General features: G+C 40.1%; 1 protein-coding gene across 1 annotated transcript; it reads right to left on the bottom strand.

Moving 5' to 3' along the window:
- Window positions 1-2965: 2965 nt before the first annotated feature.
- Window positions 2966-20828, bottom strand: FGF3 (fibroblast growth factor 3). The gene is made up of 3 exons (XM_015830572.1): window positions 20552-20828; window positions 15362-15465; window positions 2966-3326 (listed from the first exon to the last, which is right to left on the bottom strand). The coding sequence occupies exons 1-3, from the start codon at window positions 20826-20828 to the stop codon at window positions 2994-2996; spliced, it is 714 nt and encodes a 237-aa protein (XP_015686058.1). The 3' UTR covers window positions 2966-2993.
- Window positions 20829-21295: the final 467 nt, after the last annotated feature.

Here is a 21295-nt window from a genome sequence, read left to right as displayed (position 1 = left end):
TATTTTAAAAAAAAACTCTGCAGTCTTCCTCACTGGAAAGAAAAGAACCAGAAAAAGAAATTATCTGATATTTTAATGGCATGTTGTTCTATTTTATATAAGTAGAATATTGTAAAACTCAACACAGAATGGAACAAAATGTAAACATCATTTCTTTCTTTCCAGCTGTTTGCTGTTGTTTGTTTGTTTGTTTCTTGTATTCTTATATTCCTCTAATATATACAAAACGTATATAGGATAACAGCTGGTAGGATACTTTATGCTTCCTACAGAAACCTTAAAGGTGCTTTTTTAAAAGGCAACTGGACTTCTTTGTTTTTCTTTGAAGACATTTCACTTCTTGTCCAAGAAGCTTCTGAAGTTCTGACTGAATGGTGGAGAATGGAAGGATTTATATTCCTTGCAGTTATCTGGTTATTATCACTCTCTCTGAGAGTTGTTGAAGCCACCTGAAGGTTTATCTGTGCCCTCAGGATCATCTGAGTAGTGCAAATGGGTGTGAAACATTCATGGAACTGCTCAAAGGATTGTGTGTAAACTACTTTCAGCAATTCCAAGAAGGTTCCACGCCTATTTGCATTATGTTCTAATAACAATTTTAAATGGCTATATATAAAATCATTTTGTATGCATATTAATCTAAACTTATTTGAACATTCTTGTTTAAGTTACATAGATTGTAAATGATTTTTTTCTGTTTCTTTTCTCTATTTTTTTGTTGTTCTTTGGTTCTTTCTCTTTATTTCCTTGATTCCACTTTCTGTCAAAATAAAAACAAAACAAAGAGAGGAGTTTCCTGCCAAGCTGCATCTTTCTCAGAACATTCATATTACGCTTCCTAGTCTTTATCTTGAAGTAAAGATGATTAATTCAGATGTCAGAAAGTATGGAGATAATAGCTTTATGCTGACAACACCCATATAATACAGTTACATAACACAGTCTTAAAGCTGGGAACTTTCTTTGAATTAATGAAAACTAGAGATGGTAATATTAAGCATCTCAGTATAAGCCCTTCTGCTTCTGATGTGGTGGCTGCCATTTTGCAAGATGCTGAGCTTTCTTCTCTGAAAGATTTTGGGTGTGTATGAAAGAGAAGAGCTCAATAAGTTCTGAAGTGAACTTCACCCAGGGGATGATAACTAGAAGTGACAGGCTTGTTAGAAGATGTCTGCATTTTAGTGAAATCATTGTATTTGTGTGGTACATGTGTGTTTGTGTGTGAAATGTTTTTTTAAGTAGAAATGTTGGGGTTTTTTTTGCTGTTTTCCTATAAGAGAGGGAGGGATGTAAAAGACAGGAGGAGGAAGGACTTGAGAGGAAAGTGGAAAGGGGACAGAATGGAGAACTGTGAGAGTGATATGTCTGAAATGATTATGCAATAGTGTCATCTGACAACTTACTCTGGAGTGTGTTCTTTGAATCCTCAAAGGAAAAAAAATAGAACAATAGTCAACCTCTGAAAAAATAGTTTCTGTATATCCAGGCACTCGAGGTTTTTGAAGAGCGTTCTTCCTGCTCTCTTGTAGAGGCATCTGAACTATTGCAAAACTAAAATGGGATGAAGTTTTTCTTTTGCCATCTATATTTGGAGGTAGCTTTAGAATGCTACCAGGAGGGGATAGTTAACATCAACTGTTCTTTAATTATAGCTTTGCTTGTTCACCTTCCCAAATCCTTCAGATCTTCCAAAAGGAAACAGGAGACATTTGAACTTGAGCTTTACTGAAATCTTCAAAGGCCTATTTAAAATAGCTTTTCTTTCTCTCCCCCCCCCCTTTTTTTTAAAAAAAAAAACATCCAATACTTCTTTCTATATAGAAAGGATTTTACTAGTGGGGGGAAAAAAGAAAAGAAAGACAGAGGAAACAAGTGGGTGGAGTGGAAAGCATAAAATTGCTTCCTTCTTAAATCCAATCTAATTTTGTTTTGTTGTGGCTATATTTTTTTGGAAACCATACTATTTCTGAAATCAGACAATTCAGGTAGCAATGGGAACCTGACGTCCATTTAAAGATCAGTAACATTTTAGTCTCAGTTTTCAAGTTCCTTCTGATAAAGTTAGTAGATGATCCAAATGGACTGAGTAGTGAAAGTTCACTGTTTAATCAACTTTCTTTAATGCCCCTGTCTTTGACTCTGTATTGGATCCAACAGATACCAACCTTTTGAGATGGCATTGGAATTATATTGGAGCTGTGAATGCTGTTAAGCATTGTGGCTGAAACTGAGGCAGGAGTTACTCTATACTGGAATTTAATTACAGCAGAAAACATTGGAAGCTGGAGTTTCCCAGGGAAGGAATGCTGGAAAAAAAACTATATATAAAATAAAACAGATCTTCCTCTAATTGTTTATAATTGGGAAAGAAAAGAACATGTAATATTTTCACCTAAGGATGTAACCTTTAATTATTAATAAGATATGTGGAATTACTTAAAAATTACTTAGTTAAAAGGGATTCCCAAGTTAACTGGGCAACATATTTTAAAGTAATTATTTTTAATAAATGAAAAAATACAAAGGGCAAACATCTCACTAGACTAGAGCATCTAGTCTGTTTTGATGGAGAAAAGAAAGGGTTTTTTTCTCTAAAATAACTGTTTTCTCACAAGCAGCTTTTGCATAAATATAATTAATTAAAAGCTTATTAGAGTAAAGTGACAGACCTATTATGGACTAGGCTGAAATGCTCCCACGGCATAAAAAAAAATTAAGAAACTGACAAGGAATACTCAAACTCATTATTTCATCATGATAACGTACATGCAAGCATGCTTTAATTTATTATCCTTAGCAATCGGATACACATCTAAACCATCTATTAGCAAATATATGTGTGTGTGTGTGTGTGTGTGTGTGTGTGTGTGTGTGTGTGTGTACATGGAATCATTTGTTACTGGGTCAACATGGTTTAGCCAACAATATCCATGGAATAGTAGCTTTTTTCATCTTCGGAATCCATCATATTTTCCCCACTTGCAGAATGCTTACTAGTGTCCTCTCCTTCTTCTCTGGTTCTTATTTATTGGCTTCGATAGGCTTTCTCTGTACTTAGCATTTGTATGGAATAGTCGGACCATGTCATGGTCTTTGTTATCCAACACCCTAGGCAAAAAGAGAGATGATTTCTGGGTCCTACGGGTTTTGAAGCTCCTCCTGGGTCGTCCTTTCCCATTGATGGAGACATACCAGAGTCTCTCTGCGCTAGCTTTGCGTTTGCTGCCAGCGCCATTGGGCACAGTCCGATACAAGCGGGATGCATAGGTATTATAGCCCAACTCATGAATCCTTTCCACAAACTCACATTCTGCATTGTAGGTTTCCTGAAAAACAAGGACACAAACCATCACTTTCAAAAAGTGGCACTAACAACTGCAAGATACAAAGCTCATTGCATTTGTTCTTATGAAAACTTCCAGTTAGGTTCCACACAAAAGCGACTTCCCTTTATTTATAAAGGAGAGTTGATATCAAATGACATCTCCTGTTCTTATATATCAGACAAAACAAAGAATGCCAGCCTTTTCCTTCCGGCCTTTCTCTATGAAATGGCGACAGTGACAATGAGATGATAAAAGCGAAAAAGTTTATTACAATCTATTCTTGATTGATCCTGTGATTGATCATACTTTGCCCAGCTTTATATGAGCACCGCCAAACAGAGAATGAAAAGTAGAATTACCAGGGAATACCACTCTGGCAGACTACATTTCTCTTACTCCTGCAACCCATATTTGACTTGTAAGCCACCATGATTTACTAGGACCTCTGGTGGTTAACACTGTTTATGTGTATCGTATTAAAGGTCTTATATTTGTGGATATTTTTTTGTTAGAGTATTCCTTTTGGTTTACTTGTGTCTATCTTCGAGTCTACCATTGATGATTCGGGTGTTTTATAGAAACTTCTCGACAAAAGTTGGAGAAGGTTTTGTTGGTTAGTTCCTTGATTAGAGTGGACCTTCCGACAAGATCGTTTATAGCTCTGCCAATGAAAAGGAACACTCTTCATGCTTCAACTCTCCCACACCCAGCTTACTTCACAGAAGTGGGAGCCCACCAATTGGTTCTCCCAGGATAACTGAATGAGCTGCGTTATTACAATTGGAGAATGTAGTCTTAAAAATAATTTGATGCCAAATCATATTGGTCAAAATCAGCACTTTGAACTGCAGATGAAAGGGTACTGGAAGCTTATGGAGGACCCAAAACACAGGTATAATTCATTCCTTGTGATGTGTACCACCTAATAGGTGGCCACTGCATTTGAACTAATTGTTCTTTTCAGATAGTCTTCTGAGACAGCCGTAATGGGGTCTAGGACAATTCACTGTGGCCAACTCGCTGAAGGACAACTTGCCATTGGATAATTCAATGTTGTATTAATCATTTCATTCAGTTACTTTTATCATTAGTGACTACGTTTTCAGCAAAGTTATTGTAACTCTTGTATTTCTGGATTGAATTTCTTTGGGATGTGTTGAATTTATTTTATTATTATTGGCCACAGTTCCATCAAAATTAATTAACTTTATTTGTTGATACAGTCCTGCAGTGAGTTGTCCCATGACAAGTTGGCCATGGTGAGTTGGCCAAGGCAAGTTGTCTCATTCCCCAACTATAGTACATTACAGTAATCTAAAGTGGATGGTGAACAGGGCATGAATTATTGTAGATCCCTCTTCACTGTTGCACTTCAGGGTTTACATCGAGGGTGAAGTCCAACGTAACGTTGTTCATTTGGTTAACGGTAACCGGTTCCGGGGTCCGGAGGTGGACGGATTAGTCGTCATCGGTACTTAGGTCTTTCTTGGGATTCAGTAACGGAACGAGGAAGTCTTCGTCACGAAGGAATAGATCTTCGCTGTGATCTCCAACTGTCTCTCGGTGTTACATATTTGAGCAATTCAGTCAAATTTAGTTCAAATTTAGCCTATTTTGTCCCATCCAGATCGGGGCACTGGGACAAGATATCACCAGCATCTTCAGTCTTGCCCCTGAAGTCTTGCCCCAGGGTAGCATAGTAAATGATACCACACCCCAAACTGATTAGTGACCTCTGGCTCAGTCTCTACCATCAGCATCAACCAAACCACTATTAAGGAAGTAATAGAACATTTGCAAAATAGTGCCCCCAGTACTGAATACTTGCAGGAAGTCCATAAGGGTATGGTGGTCAGTGGTACTGAAGGCTGCTGAGAGGGCTGGTAAGACCAGAGCAGTACACAACTCCCACCCATCTCTCACCAATAGCCATCCCTTAGAGCAACTAATACTCTCTTTGTCTCATACCTAGGCCTGAACCGTGATTGAAAGGGCTCCAGATCATCCTCTTTTCCTAGGACACTATAACCGTGATAGAAATGGCCCATAACTATATTTTCAGAAATTAATTACATATTATATTACTACAATTTGTTGAAACAGGTGATTTTATTGGCAAGAAAAATTAGTGGGCCCTTTACCCATCTCCTAAATAAAGTAATTTTTTTAAAAAAAATGATTGGGTAATCCCTAGTTATATATTGTGACAATATTTTTTTCCTATATTGCTGATAGCTTAGTTTACTTTTCTTTAAACTGGTATCTTGGAGATTTGTTGGAAATTCCATGTATTCTAATTTCCAGCCTTCATTTCAGAGATGAAGTAAAACATTGCATTACTTAGCAAAAGTAAAATAAAGATCTAATATTGAATATATGTAAATAAACTAACAAAGTATTGGATATTGTAAACAAACTAACACACTGTTAGCTTTGCTTCCATTCCCTTAAAACCAACGATGGTAGCAGTATTCAGTTAAGTACCGTACTTAAAATCTATATGAGAGCTATCTATGAACCTCTCTTTATGCCAATTTCTCATAGATGCATTTCTTCATTTACTTTCCAGTCCCCACATATTTCATTATTTTGCAGTTCTAAATTATCTACATTTCTAAATATAATTGCTACTATTCTGGAATGATGTATTTAAAAAAACAAGTTGTAGGGAATTCTCAATCAGCCCAGCAGATGGAGTAAATTTGCCTGTAAAATCAAGGTTGCAAATCTCATGCTTGAAAGTGTACTGCATAAGTAGACTACTAATACAGACCACCTTTAGACAAGCAGATAACATAATTTCCCCTACAGTCATTTATTATTTATTTTACTATTCGTGATGTGATGTGGTATGATATAGGAAGACGGGATCTATGAGGATTCCAAGCAAGAGTCTAATCTTCTCCGAGATTTAAGCAATATATTTCTACACTGGATATTTCAGATTAACTAAAAATGTGTTGATGTACCCCCTGTCATATTTCCCCAACCGTTTTTTAATTGTGCTAAGTAGACCTCAAGCTGGTGTTGTAATCTCCCACAAATATATTGTTTTAGTACTTTCAATATATATGCCAAGGCCTCCCTGTTAAAACAATGGTTGCCATGATACATCATAAACAATTTTTTATTATTATTATTATTTTATTATTTATTAACTTTTTATGCCACCAATTTCCCCTATAAGCTGACTCTGAGTGGCTTCCTTATCTATCTATCTATCTATCTATCTATCTATCTATCTATCTATCTATCTATCTATCTATCTATCTATCTATCTATCCTGACTTTCCTTCAGGAGGTCAAGTGCTGCCTCTTCCCATTATGCCTGCAAGGTAGATTGGACTTACAAGCAGCAAAGTTACAAAGTGAGTTTTTGCAGCTATTGGGTTTTTTGGTACCTGTCCTTTGTTTAATCACCACAATAGATTACTTTTTACTACCCGCATTATCCATGCAGAATTATTAAGATCTGTACCACCCAGTCATCAGAGACCTATGCCAGAAAATCTGGGAAATCAAAACACAGGGTCACAGGATTGGAAACGTTTAGTGTTAATTCCACTGCCGAAAAAGGGTGACTCTAAAGATCCAATTATCGCACAATTCCTCTTATCCCTCATATGAGCAAGGTTCTGCTTAAAATTGTACAACAATATCCAGCACCAACAAATGAAAGAGAATTACCAGATGTCCAAGCTAGCTTTTGAAGAGGTCATGGCACCTGCAACCATATTGCAAAGCTGCACTGGATCATGAAAACATCTTGTGAACATTATTTACATGTGCTTCATCAACTATGAGAAAGTGATTGTGTTAATCGTGAGAAGCTATGGAGAACCCTACAAGACCTGGGGGTACCAGCACATCTGGTCAAGTTGATGTACACAAATCAGGAAGCCACTGTGCAAACACCATATGGAGACACCCAGGGCTTTTTTCCTCATAGAACGCCCAGAACTGAGTTCTGGCACCTTTTTTGGATGGAACCTTGTAGGGTAGGCAAGGCGGGTTGTATGACGTGTGTGTGAGTTCCGGCACCTTTTTTTTTTTTTTTTTTTTAGAAAAAAAGCACTGGAGACACCAATTGGTTTAGGGTAGAGTGTGACATGGTTGCATCCTCTCCTCTTTTTTATTTAATCTGTATGCCAAAATGATCATGAGAAAGCTAGATTTTGAAGAATCAAAATTGGGGTAAAGAAAAAACATCAACAATCTTCAATATGCTGATGATACATCCAAACCAAAAAACCCTGGAACATCTGATAAAGAAAATCAAGGAAGAAAGTGAGAATTTTGGCCTCTTCCTGAATATCAAAAAGATCAAGCTGATGACCACTACAAGGAAATAGAAATTGACAGTGAAGAGATAAAATGTGTGGCAAAATTCACTGCCTAAGATCACAGTGGTAAATGCAACACAGAAATAAAACATCAGATTGCATTGGGTCACTCAGCAATGATGAACATGAGCCAAATATGGAAAGGCAAGGCCATCAGGTTAGGAACCAAATGTAGGTTAGTTCACTCTATTGTGTTCCCTATAGCTACCTACGGTTGTGAAAGTTGGAGCTTAAAAAAGCAAGGCAGGAAGAAGATTGACTATTTTGAGCTGTGGTACAGGAGAAGCTTCCTGCATATTCCTTGGACAGCAAAGGTGACTAACAGGCAAGTACTGGAGCACATAACACCAGACATATCACTAGAAGGCAAAAATCATGAAACTGTGTCTCATTTACTTTGGCCCTATCACAAGGGGGAATTCACTGGAGAAAGCGATTATGTTTAGAAGAGTTAACCAAGAGTTAACCAGTAAAAGAAAACCAGTCTGTCAAAGAACACTATGGGGCAATATGTCCTTAGCATCTAAATGCTATGGACATAATCAAAGCTGACATCATCAGAGCATAGAAAAACTCAAAGAAATAGTGCAAGATCAGAACATGTGGAGAGACCTGGTCCATTAAATCACCAAGAGTTAGACTCAACTGAACAGATAATATCATCATCATTGCCACAACTTATGCTGGACTTATTTTAGACGTCTCACTGAATGGGCTAACACTGATCTAGAATGGAGAGCTTTGTTTAATTCAGTTATCAGAAAGCTTTTACTGATCTGGAATTAGACAAGGTGACCTTCTTCACTTATGCTTCCTGAGGTCTTTTCTTCTACCATATGCTAACGCTCCCAGTTCTCTCTCTTTTTTTCCAGTTCTCCATTCCCAGTACAGCTACTATCAACAATTTTAATTTAGCTGAAAATGAGGGGAATCTAAATTCTTCTCCTCAGACAGCTGAGTGTTTTGATTGATGGTTTCGACTATTCGTAGCAGTAGGAAAGTTATCTAGTTTAATACTATTACCGTGTTTCCCCAAAAATAAGACCCGGTCTTATTTTTTATTTTTATTTTTTTGCCTCCAAAAGAGGCACCAGGTCTTATATTAGGGGGGTGTGTGTGGGTGTGTCTTTTCCACTCATCTCTGGCACTGACAGCCCCATCCAGTCATCCCACTTCTTCTGTGACCAAAGGAGCAGCTTCATTCTCCAGCCTGCATTTTGCAGTCAAAGGCCTCTGCAACCAAGAACCAAGCTATGGATTCAGACTTGCAGAACCAAGCTATGGATTGAATCCATAGCTTGGTTCTTGGCTGCAGAGGCTTCCGGAAAGGCCTGACTGCAAAATGAAGGACTGGGAATGCAACAGAAGAAGTGGGCCGGCAAGGAGAGGCCTGGCTGCAAGGTAAGTGGGTGTGGGGCGCGTGGGGCAGCTCCACAACCCCACCCCCACTCAAACTTGATTTTTAGGTGTGTGCCTCATCCCAAAACTAGGGCTTATTTGTGGGGGGAAGGGCTTATATTAGGCCCACCCCCCCAAAATCAAGCTAGGGCTTATTTTCAGGGTAGGTTTTATGCTGGCAAAGCTGTAACCCTCTCTTCCAAATGAACTTGTGAAAGAGTAAGGCCTCTCATCACAAAATAATTAAAGTAGCCATTACTCACAACAATCTAACTCCAGGCTGTGGGCCGAGTTAACCACTGCACCACCAGAGTCTCTTCTGTTTAAGTGAAGAAGGGAATGCTTTTTTCGTACTAACAGGAAGACTTTTATATCTGTGCCTCTGTATCTGCATATGTCATGCCTATTGATATGGGGGGGGGGTTGCATGTACTGTGTCAAAAAGATGTCTGATAGCAAGATCAGCCTTCCCTCACTCTCCCAGTAGGGATCATCAGGAGTCCCTCTGATTTTGTTTAGCATCTCTATTACATTTTCCATATGCTTTGGCATATAGTCATGCTGGCCACATGACTAAAGAAGCTTCTTCGGACACTGCTGGCTTCTTCGGCCAAGAAATGGAGATGAGCACTGTGCCCTAAGTCAGACACAACTGGACAGAGAAATCTAGTACCTTTTTCAATAGGCTCAGAAATTGAATGGCTTCGTATACCAAATCCACACATTCACTGAAATGGGGAAAAGATCGGTTTTGATTCATCGGCATGCATGACTCACAACCTTTAACTTCCCCATGGCTGACCATCCCACATTAAAGGCTTCTTTCTTGCTTGCTTGCTTGACAAACATGCAGATGCTGATGAGTGTGGAAAGGAGAAAGCATACAAACTCTGTGCCAGGTCAATGTTGTGACTGCACTTTCAACTATCTTCCTGGAGCACACATTTTCTGTGATGTCCCAATTGTCCAGAATTGATCTATGTAAAAGTACACATGGATGAGAATTTATAGAAGGGTTTAATCCACTTCTCCTTCCTCACAAATGTTCTTTTCTTGTTAAGAACGCTAGCTCCCTGCCTATAATCTATGATTACAAGTTTCCAAACTTTGTAACCTTTGTCGATCACTATTCCTCCCCCCCCCCCGCCCCATTTTCCAAACTCTTGGAATGACTGCATAAGGCATTAATTATTACCAGACTGGATCTTGGGGAACTCAGAATGTGATTTGCATGAAAGAATATTTAACTGCCTTAGATTCTTATTATCAGATGTTTGAATAGTAATGCTTTTCTTAGTTGGATACTACTCTATTGGTCTTCATGCAACTTATAAAATATTTTTTCATGATTTTTTTTCTAGTTATGTATCTGAAGTGTTTGTTGATTTACTTGCAGGATCACTCTCTATGTTGATCAAGTTCAAGCTGTTCTTTAATATTTTTCTTGTTAGAGACCCTATACTAAGCTAGTTAATTGTTTCTTTGATCTATCATTACTGGACTGTTCGGGCTATTATTTCTTTGGAAGGAATTAAGATGAATCCAGGTAAAATAAAAACCCTTCTGTTTAGTTCTTTGCCAATGTTTGCCATAGATTTGGCTTGTTTTCCAAAACTCTTGGGGAAAAATGGAAATTCTTTCCTTGACTTATCAGTTCCATACACAGTAAGAACAGGACCACATATGCACACTCAGACAGATGACCTTCAGCAGAAGCCCTGATCTCTCTCCTCCATTTTTCTTTGGAATAGGAAAACTGTTCCACCATAATTGTAGCTTCTGGATGGACAGTTGCTTCCACTTCCCTCTTTTCAAGGACCCTGGAAAAGCATTTCTTTGGATCTTATAGGAGAACATAGGAGAACAAACCCATCCGGACAAGATTCAGCAGTCCATTCACATTTAAAAGACAAAGGCCATTCTTTTGAAGACAGCAAAATAAATATTTTGGACAGAGGACCACTGGTTTGAAAGAAGGGTCAAAGAGGCCATCTATATCAAAATTGAACAGCCCTCTCTCAACAGAGGGGGAGGGATACTCTCCAGTCTACAATATAGTTCTTTCAGCAGTTATAAGAAGGCACCACACCTATTTGCACTACTCAGGTGACCCCGAGGACACAGATAAACCTCCAAGTGGCCTCAATGACTCTCTAAAAGAATACAAATGACCAGCTGTCTGCAAGGAATATAAATCCTTCCATTCCCCACCATCCAGTCAGAACTGAAGAAGCTTCTTGGGTGAGAAGAGAAACGTCTTCAAAGAAAAGCAAGAAAGTCCAGTTGCCTCTTGAAAAAACACCTTTGGGACAACCATGACCTGGATGATTGAGAATCTCCATAGACACTTGGATTTTATAATTTATCTACCATGGGTTGGATGCTATTTTGGTGGTATTTGATCACTTCTCTAAACAGCTTATTTTATTCCATGTTGTGTCCATTCTCCATTCCTTAGATGTCTTCAAGTTTTCTGAAACCATAAGAATAATCTTACTTCTGAAAAAGTCTTAGATTCAACCATACTTTTTTATTTCAACTATATCAGAATTGAAACTATCCTCCACAGTGGTAAAATGAAAATAACAAATACCACATTAAAACAATATCTTTGTGGTTGTTGTATACATCACTGAGACAACTGGCTTGACTTTTACCTATGGCTGCATTTGCTTATTATAGTTCAGTTTGTGCTTCCATTCAAATGTTGCTGATCGAAGCGTGGATATGTCGACATAAACACTATGTCGATAGCAGGTATAATTGATGGTTTGTGAAGAGTTGGGAAAGGTAAGGTACCCGGTAAGTAAGAGAGGGTCTTGAAGTTTGGTGAGTCACAGAATTCCTAGTTCAGTTCCGGAGGTCTTTGTAAAACGACTAATAGTGGTAGGTTGTCGAGGGAGGTACCGACAACCCGTATGCCAGGGCTTTTTTTTCTCATAGAACGCCCAGAACGGAGTTCCAGCACCTTTTTTGGATGGAACCTTGTAGGGTAGGGAAGGTAGGTATGACATGTGTGAGTTCCGGCATCTTTTTTTTTTTTTTTTAGAAAAAAAGCACTGGGCATAGCATCTGGTTTTCTCACAGATTCCTCCCCTCCACACAATCCTCTAAGTAATGGAATGCTAGGTTTGTGAGACCATTCCCTGTAATTTCACAAATTACTCCTGTGTATGAAAATAAATCATGATTTCCTCCTGGTACTGGAACACTTCATTGCTCCTAAATACAACTTTGGCCCAGAATTCTTTTGTCACAAAACCTGGGAAACTATAAATTATACAGAGTGACAGGAATTGACACCCAGCCTCCCCCCTTCCCTGATTCCAATGCTCAGTGAGCATCATTTGGGTGTCATGTAAGATATTTCTTCACCAGAAATTTTGTCAGTCCTACTAAGCAGACCAGATCAGAAAAATTAACTCCACAGGAAGGCTAAAACTTTGAGATTGAGATATATAAATAGTCCTCCACTTACCAACCACAATTGGAACTGACAATTCCATCACTAAGCATTGTGGTTGCTAAGCAGAAAATCATATGACTGTACAGACGTATGACAGCACACCTACTTCTGCCATTAAACAAATCACCACAATTTGTTTAATATGATGCCTTAAGCAAGACATCATATGATTGTGACTTGCAATTTCTCTTGCATGTTATCCCTCAATGCTGTCTGTTGGAAGCCAGTTGTGAAGCTTGCAAATGGCAAACATGTGACTGCAGGAGGCTGCAACAGTCAGATCTAGGACAACTCAGTGCGGCCAGCTCAGAGTGGCCAGCTTGGCACAACTACCTTCAGTGGAGACGGTTTAGTGGTGACGGTTCAACAAAATCCTGTTGAGTTATACCGGTTAAGTGGTGCCCTTTTTGAACCATCCCTGTCGGTCTCCCTCTGGGTTCACCAATCACTCACCCGTCTCACGTCTCACCACCACCGGTCCCAGAGGGGTGTTTCCCTCTCGGTCCATCTACCCGCTCACTCGTTCTCCCGTCAGTGCAGAGTAGCAGCAGTGGCTGGGGGCTTCCCATTTTCACATACCACACTGTCACTGCTGCCATGCCAAATGGGAACTCGATGCAGTGGCGACAGTGGTGGGGGTGTGTGAAAATGGAATGCACCTGCCTCCGCTACCTCTCTGCCACTCACCCTGCCCACCGCTACTACCAACAAATGGCCTGCGGCAGCAGTGGTGGTAGTGTATGTGTCGAATGGGTTGCACCCAACCTCTGCCGTCTTCCCACCATGCCCACCACCACTGCCATTGAACAGCCTGAACACCACCACTGCTAACAAATGCCCCACGGCAACAGCGGCAGTGGGGGTGTGGGAAAATGGGAAGCCCCCACTGTTGCTGCTGCTCTGCCCATCCACTCGCCCACCCAGTTCTCCCTCTGGCTGCCCACTTGTTACTGTGACAAATTGTCTACGTTGAATTGTCCTGTGATGACTTAGCAGTGGCGAGCTGGCCACGCCAAACTGGCCACACCGAGCTGGCCACACCAAGTTGTCCCATTCTGGCAGCAGTCATAAATGCATACTGGTTGCCAAGTGCCCAAATGGCAATCACATGACCACAGATGGTGCAATGGCCATAAATGCCAGGATTGGTCACAAAGCTGTTTTTCCCAATAGTCATAACTTTGAACAGTCACTAAACAAGGCATCAGTAAGCAAGGACTACTTGTAATAATAGAATCATAAAAGTCTGATTGTACTTACCTCTTTCTCCTCCTTATACTTAAGTGAATTAGGGAGGCTTCTGCATGAGTTGCTTCCAAGTGCTATCTCATTCTTCTGAGCTTAAAAAAATGCTTTAACATTTTTGTCTGGCAATGGCTCCTGAATATCTCAGCCAAGGACATATGCCTCGCTTTCTACAACTTTTAATGCTTAAATAGAATTCTTTATAGAATTCTTTATAGAATAGAATTTTTTATCTTCTTTATAGAAGTGGTGACTCTTAATTTCCACTTTTAAAAACAACAACAAAATGAATGGATTCTTTTATTTCTTATTAACTATTTAGAGAGCTCCTGTGGCTTATTCACAACATGCTTCTAAGAGTTATTTTCTGTTAAGATTGTGTGGATTTGGGGGTAACAGTATTTAAATAGATATTAAATAGATATTATTTCACTACTTTGATTTGATCTCCAGTAACTGATTGATGATGGCTTTAACTAGCTCATCCATCAATTTCAACATCTCACCTGGAAAGGAAAACTATCTGGTGCCAGTGTCAAGTGGAAGGATAAATATACTCTAGTGCTGTGATAAGCAAGGCAGAATATAAGTCTACATAGTAAATAAATAAATAATAATTTCTCTCAATCACCTTAACTGATGCTATTGTTCCTATGTTTTGGAGGGTTTTTTTTAAGATAAGGAGAAAAAGAGAGAAAACAAATGAATATCCAAGGCACAAATTGTGCAAGGTTTATGACAAAAAATGCTCCTCTTCCACTTGTATGAAAGCTCAGTTCAGTGGTGGGATTCAGTCAGTTCACACCACTTTGGCAGAACCAGTAGCTAATTTTATTGTTGTCCAGGCCCAGAATGGACTTCCGGAAGCGGCATCCACACAGAGAACTGGTTGTTCACATATTTGAATCCCACCACTGGCTCAGTGAAATAATATGCTATATTAATCCTATTATGGAATATTAAAGAGTAGATTCCCAGTTTGTTCCAATGTGCCTTCACCGCAATATCTTTGAAACCCAGGGATTTGCAGAATGATTGACACATTCATTCAACCTGTAAGTGCTTCTGGATCCACATCTCCGCGTTTAGATCCCAGCTTTATGTATTCTAAAAACTTTTTTGCAAATGGGACTCCTATGCAGAGTTTCCTCTCCTTTTTTTTTTGAAAAGCATCCTTGTCACTTCATCAGTTCTACAGTTCCTTACTGATCTCCTTACCCAAAATTAGTTCTTTATGGTCCCTAAACCAGAGGTCCCGAAACATAAATGTTTTGTTTTTAATGCGTAAGTAGGTTTATTTGAATTCCTAACCTGCTGCACACATGAAAAGTGAATGAGTGTGCCTCATGCTTGCCATCATGTTTCAACTAAGGGATTCTGGGTATTGGCTGCTTAATCCCCCAAATAAAACCAAAGCACATATTTTTGTTCTTTACAAATGTTCCTCCATAGGCACCTTGTATTTCTGCCCTTTTGATTACAATGGAGTTTAAATCCCCCATTGAAAAAGATGGGCACTCTAGTGGAGGATGCTTCAGCTGGCTTGCCATAGTTAAGATGCCTCTGTTTTAAATAGTACTTACTGAAGCATAAAGTCGGCCTCTTTTGTTCATGGCCAGGTATCTGTCCGAAAAACAGCCTTTGATAGCAACAATCCCAATGTCCACTGCAGTTATTTCCAGAATACCTAAAAGGAAAATATAAGATCTATTTAGATGGTTCACATATGTATGGTTTTGTTTTTTATCAGCATTGCTGTTATTTTACACATTTTAGAAAGTTGAAATACTACATGTCAAAGAAATCAGAGGGAAATCCTTTACCTTTTACTCAGAAATGAGCCCACTGGATTTCATTGGATTATTTTTGTTTCATATTCTAAGTTTTTGTTTATTTTGTACAACATTCCCCACCATTCAAATAATAAGGCAGCCTAGCCTTCTGAGTATCATTAGACCAACATTTTGAATCCTAACCAAAATCTTCAGAATTGGAATTTCTTTATGCAAAGTACTTTAAATCCCTTTTATTCCCACTGTCTCTCCAATAGAGTTGAAACATCTTCCCATTTTAATACAAGAAAAAAAAAGAAAATAATGTACTATTGGCTGACACTTGAACTGAGCAGGAATTTGGACCCAGGTTTTTTTTTCTCCTTGACTCTTAAGCTAGTAATATTAAATTATCTTAAATGTTACTTCCATGTGGAAATCATTACGCTTAATAACACCACCGCACAACATACCAGCATTTACTCCTACATTCATAATCAAATCCGGATGATTGAAAATGACAACACTCTAGACGATAAGAAGGGAATTGTTAGAAAAAACCCTTACTGGTAAATCCACAGCTATTTGATTGAGACTGAACTGTTTCAAAAAAAAAAAAGAAGAAGAAGAAGAAAGGCTCTGACATTGAACTAGAGGTTCACCTAATCCTATATGTCTATAAAAACTTTAAATCCCCTTTAATGCCTTTCTTAGGGGTCCAGGAGTGCTTGACTTATTGAAACAAACCACAAAGCTGCCCATTGGGGGACAATACCCTTGTTGAGGTTTCTGGAGGGCAAAATGGAGGAAGACAAGAGGCTGCCACATCTAAGAGTTTGGACAATGAAGGGGGTTAGTCAGTTGGAAGACAGTATATCCTTGGGGAAAGGACAAAGTGGCTGTCTGCCTCCAATTCAGAGAAAGGAACTTTTTTCATCCATGAAAGAACCAAGAAAGATTGCACGTATTATTTATCAAAGGACTGTTCTAAACATTATAATGAATAGCAAAAAAAAGTCTGCATGTACAGCATTTATAGAGATACAGGCAATCCTTGTTCTCTAACTAGTGCTCATGCTTACACACACCTATGTCCCCACACATACATATCACACTCATACATAGAAGAACTAATGTTAATTAGTTCTAGTCTTCCTTTAGGAATGGAAGTTGGATTGTCTCCCTGTTTCTTTCTGTCTTAGACTTGGAATTTGAGAAATATGTATCTGGCACTGGACCAGCACAGGACACCATGGTCCATAACTTTCCATGAAAATGTTTATACTGTGCAGAGGATTAATTTGGGTTGATAATAATATCACACATGGTGACATGGAGAGACAGAGACAGAGAGAGTATGTGTGTGTCATTCTGAGGCCACAGAACACTACATAATAAAAAAGTCATTTCAAAAAAGTCACAAGATACATGTTTTTACATACCTGTTCACATGCATATATTACATTTATAGGCATTTCTTGAGGAGAGAATCTTTAATTTTATGTGGAATAATCAAACATTTGAAAAAAAAAATAGCATAGAAATGATACATGAAGAGATTTATTATTTACGTTTCAAATTATGCCGCCAGCTATTTCAGGAATTTACTTTCACTGATACTGTCCCATGTACTCAACATTTTAAATCCTGAAACTTTGAAATTCTGTTAATACTTTAAACATGACTTGGCCCCAGCACATATGTCCATACAACTCTCAGGATACAACTTCTCTTCTTCAAATTATACTGATTAGGATTTAATATAAATTGTATCTCTGCTACTGGCATAACTCTGTTGGCAGAAATTATGGCAATAGAATAGTATCAGAGATAGAAAGATAGCCTCAAATTCAGACATCATTGTGCACACCTATGTTTACACAATGTTACATCAAGAAATGAAAAGATGTTCCTATCTACAGTATACCTGGAATATTTTCATACAAAGAACTGCAGAAAAGGTGGACACTCATGGTAGAAACTGACTGCCAGCTGTCAGTTTCTGGATTTTAAGGATTTTAAGCCATAGATATAGACTGCCAATATTTAAACTTATTATGTTTAAAGTGTTAATAGAGCTATTGTTTGAGCCAATAGGGTCCTTTCAGATAGGTAAGCTCCACTTAAGAAGACTGCAGTCACTAATGCTTACATTTGTGATTTTTATCCATGAGGCCATAGATTCAGAAGATCCAAAGACAGCTCCTAATCTCTCCTTCTTCATCTTTGTAACTGAAAACATTGAGCAAACGAGATCCTTTTCTTACGGATCAAGTTGAAGTGTCCAAATGAAGATTTAGCTATTCTACGGTACATCTTAAAGGCTGAAGTTAAAACTTTCACATTCCCTTTCAAGGGCACCCTTTTCTGCAGTGCATTCTGAAATGCAGCTTCCATATATCTCACAGACTATAACAGAGAATCCTATATGCACATGAGATTTGGCCTACTGAATGTTTGGGGGAAATGCTTTCTTTCATTCATTGTCAGTCATTTTTGTTTAGTTCTGTCCCAGAGGGATACAAGGATGCTTTTTACAAAGTCAACCATAGAAAGCTGTATTATTTTCTCCTCTCACAGCATCTTTGTTTAGCCTAAAGGTAAGCCTCTACTTAAAAGCTGGATGTGTGCTCAGATCCTTATATTCCATCATTTAGAAGAGTTACAGAAACAAACACTTTCTATTCCAATTGGTTTTAATTAGCAGTAATTGGGTTTTTTTTTTAAACTTTGGCTAGATCATGCTCTCAGTGATAATTCAACTGAGAGGTGAACATGTACATAAGAAGGTCTGCTAGAAATGATAGAAAAATCTGCCATACATATATACCAGTTATTCTTGGCTGCCAAGAGATGAACGATGTGTGCAAATCAGTCCAATTTCCGAATGCCCTGTCTACCTTGCAAAGGAGAACAGGGTTTTCTACAACTGGTTTGTTGCTGGTAAGTGCTATTTCCTTAAACAGGGCATAATTTCCTCTGCCCTAAATACCCAAACTTTGCCAAGACAAACAAAACAAGATTAATTGGAGGAAAGGAGGGAGCAGAAAGCCAAACACCAGGATGAGATGAACAGACTGAAGTGTGAAAGTCATCCTGATGTGTTATTTACACATCTTTTGGGATAGTTACTCTGACTCCTCCACCCCCCCAGTATCCAGCTTTGTGTCATAAAGGGAAGAGGGGATCTAAAGAGACTTAAAGAGCCATGGGAAATCACACCTTCCAGACAGAGAAACCAAGTGACAGCCACTCACTTATCCTTGTCTTTTGCAAATTCCAACGTTTAAGGTTTTTGGGGTTTTTTGTTTTTTACCTGAGGCTCCCAACTGCAGAACTGTATCCTTAGAGAGAGAGGGAAAGGATAGCAGGCAAGGCAGAGGTACAATGCAAAGATTTCTAAGAGCGGGGACAAAAAGGGAAAAAAGGCTTACCACAAGGAGAAAGCCCAGTGGACTCTACTTGCCACTTCTGCAAACTGAACAATGTTCTATTTCAAGAAGACCTGAAAATCTTTTTTTCTTTCTGCTTCAAGCATTCTAGCCAAGCATCTGAAGGAATAGCCTGGGATCTGTGTGCACAACATAAACTGGTTACACAACATCGTTTCTAACCCTCCATTCTCCTCATCCAAAGCAAGAGAGAAGCTTCTTTTATCCTCAACAAACCAGCCTAGCCTATCTCAACCTGATCCTCTCCAGATAATATTTCCATGTTGATTGTGAGATCGGGTCCAAGATGTTAGGTGCTACCAGATTAGTTAAAATTGTGATTCAGTGAAAGATTTTTTCTTCCATACCTACATTCCCCAAAGACTATTTTACCTTATGTCCTAAGTTTCCACAAAATATCCACTATCTATACCAAGTGAGAAGTAGAAATAGAGAAAGATAGTTCAAAAGCTACCAAGACCTACAATCTCAGACATAATTGTGAATGAAACCAACTCTTTCCCAGGCTATTCTACAATAGTTGAGACTTTGGGGGTAAACAGTATAAATTCTAAGACTATCTTCCAAGCAAAACTGTGTTATTTCAAGTCTCTGGTGTATACCGTGCTCCTAACAGCCTAGGTCTGCTTCATTGGTGAGGCAACAGGAGAATCTATATTGTGCCAGTTCACAAACAACCTTGTAACTTAGAAGCTTTTTTAGTTGCTCCAGAAATAAGAAACAGTGTTAATAGGTTGAGAACAGCAACCTTCTCTGCTGTTAGGACAAGCCTCTCTTATGTGCTGACTGTCATGTTTGGGAGGTTCCTGACTGCCTGGCAAGGTCAATCTGGAGGTCTGATTATCCTGACACACATTCTCTTGATCTTTTTGCCTTCAGTGGGTACCAAGAAGGCTAGCGTCTGAACTATTCTAAATTTCCTGAGGGGAATGTATTCCCTGGATTTGGGGTTTTCTATTTGTTCCTTTATTCCAAGCATTTCTTTCCCAGTTGTTTCTCCCCAGTACGCTTGAGCGGAATTGAAACCCTGGGGATTTTTTCTCTCCCAGCCCCACTAAAACTTCCTGGCTGCAAAACGCACGGTCTCTGGTTAAATCATCCAGGCTACTAGATCTTGTCCAGAGATCGCCTTTGGTGTGGATCGGGCAGGCTCTTGAATGTTCGCCGTGGCTTCAGTCTGGCTTTAGGCTAAGTCCCGGTCTTGGCTGGCACCGTCTCTCAACCGGTCAACCTGACCCGCTTTGCCTTACACTCGGGGGCCCGAATAGACTTTCCTACAAAGTTAATCCAGCGACCGCCTGCGACGCGAACTTGTTACGGGAGCAGCTGCAAAGCGCCTCGAGCGCCCCTGAACTGCCAGGCGGCGATTTATTTATTTTTTTTATTTTTATTTTTATTTTATTTTTTATGAAATAAACCAACGGCGCTTCAGCCTGGGCCCCACCAAGCGCCCCGGGGTCTTGGGTTCAAGGCTCGGAGCGAGAGCAAAAGGGGGCTAAGACTAGCGGGGGCAGGGGACGGGGGAGAAGCCCTCCCGGGGGATACTCACTGAAAACGCTGTTCTTCTCCAAGGTGCCGTTGATTTTGCCGCTGGCGTGGATCTGAAGGTGGTACTTAGTGGCGCAGTAGAGCTTCCTGCGCCGGGGCGCTCCGCCGAGATGCTCGTAAACGCCGCCGCGCCCGCCGGCATCTCTGCGCCAGCGCGGGTCGCACGCCTGCCCTTCCCGGGCACAGGGGGGAGCCGGGGAAGGCAGCTCGGCAGCCGCCAGCCCGAGGAAGCCCGGCGCCCGCAAGAGACTCAGCAGGACGAGCCAGGTGGTCACCATGGTGCATGATGGCCGAGGCGGCGCTCAGCTTGGAGCGGAGGACAGCCCCGCCGGAGCCATTCAAGAGGTCTGAGCTGGAGAGGAGGCAGCCCGCCGGAGTGGCACAGGGCGCACCGGATCCGCTCGGGGACGACTGGGCTACTCGTCCTTGGTGGCTGCGGCTTTCGCTGGGAGCGCGGGGGGGGGGACAAGCGGGAGGGGGGGGAGGCTGTTTGTTTGTTTGTTTGTTTCAATCGGCGTCGATTTGGTCCCCCTCCTCCTCTTCCTCCTCCTCCTCTTTCCCTCCCTCCCTCCCTCCCCCCCCCAACCTAAAGACCCAAATCTGTTTTAGATCTGAGTGAATTGAAAGATGCCGAGGACGTCTCGACTCTTAGAATTGGTAGGAGGAGAAGCTGCGGCCAGGGTACCGGTCTCAAGGACTCCTGAATGAGAGAGAGAGAGAGAGAGAGAGAGAGAGAGAGAGAGAG

Source organism: Protobothrops mucrosquamatus, unplaced genomic scaffold, assembly GCF_001527695.2.
Source record: "Protobothrops mucrosquamatus isolate PMUCROS unplaced genomic scaffold, P.Mucros_1.0 scaffold_246, whole genome shotgun sequence".
NCBI classification, from domain to species: domain Eukaryota; kingdom Metazoa; phylum Chordata; class Lepidosauria; order Squamata; family Viperidae; genus Protobothrops; species Protobothrops mucrosquamatus.
Note: the sequence above shows the minus strand (reverse complement) of the source record. Positions and strands in the feature narration are given on the sequence as shown.

Bases quoted from the DNA above. Each gene is read 5' to 3' on its own strand.
- FGF3 (XM_015830572.1), bottom strand. From the start codon at position 20,828: ATGGTGACCACCTGGCTCGTCCTGCTGAGTCTCTTGCGGGCGCCGGGC. The intron at 15,466-20,551 runs GTGAGTATCCCC...TTTTCCTTTTAG, and splicing joins GGAGAAGAACAGCGTTTTCA to GTATTCTGGAAATAACTGCA. The intron at 3,327-15,361 runs GTAAGTACTATT...CTTGTTTTTCAG, and splicing joins GAGGCCGACTTTATGCTTCA to GAAACCTACAATGCAGAATG.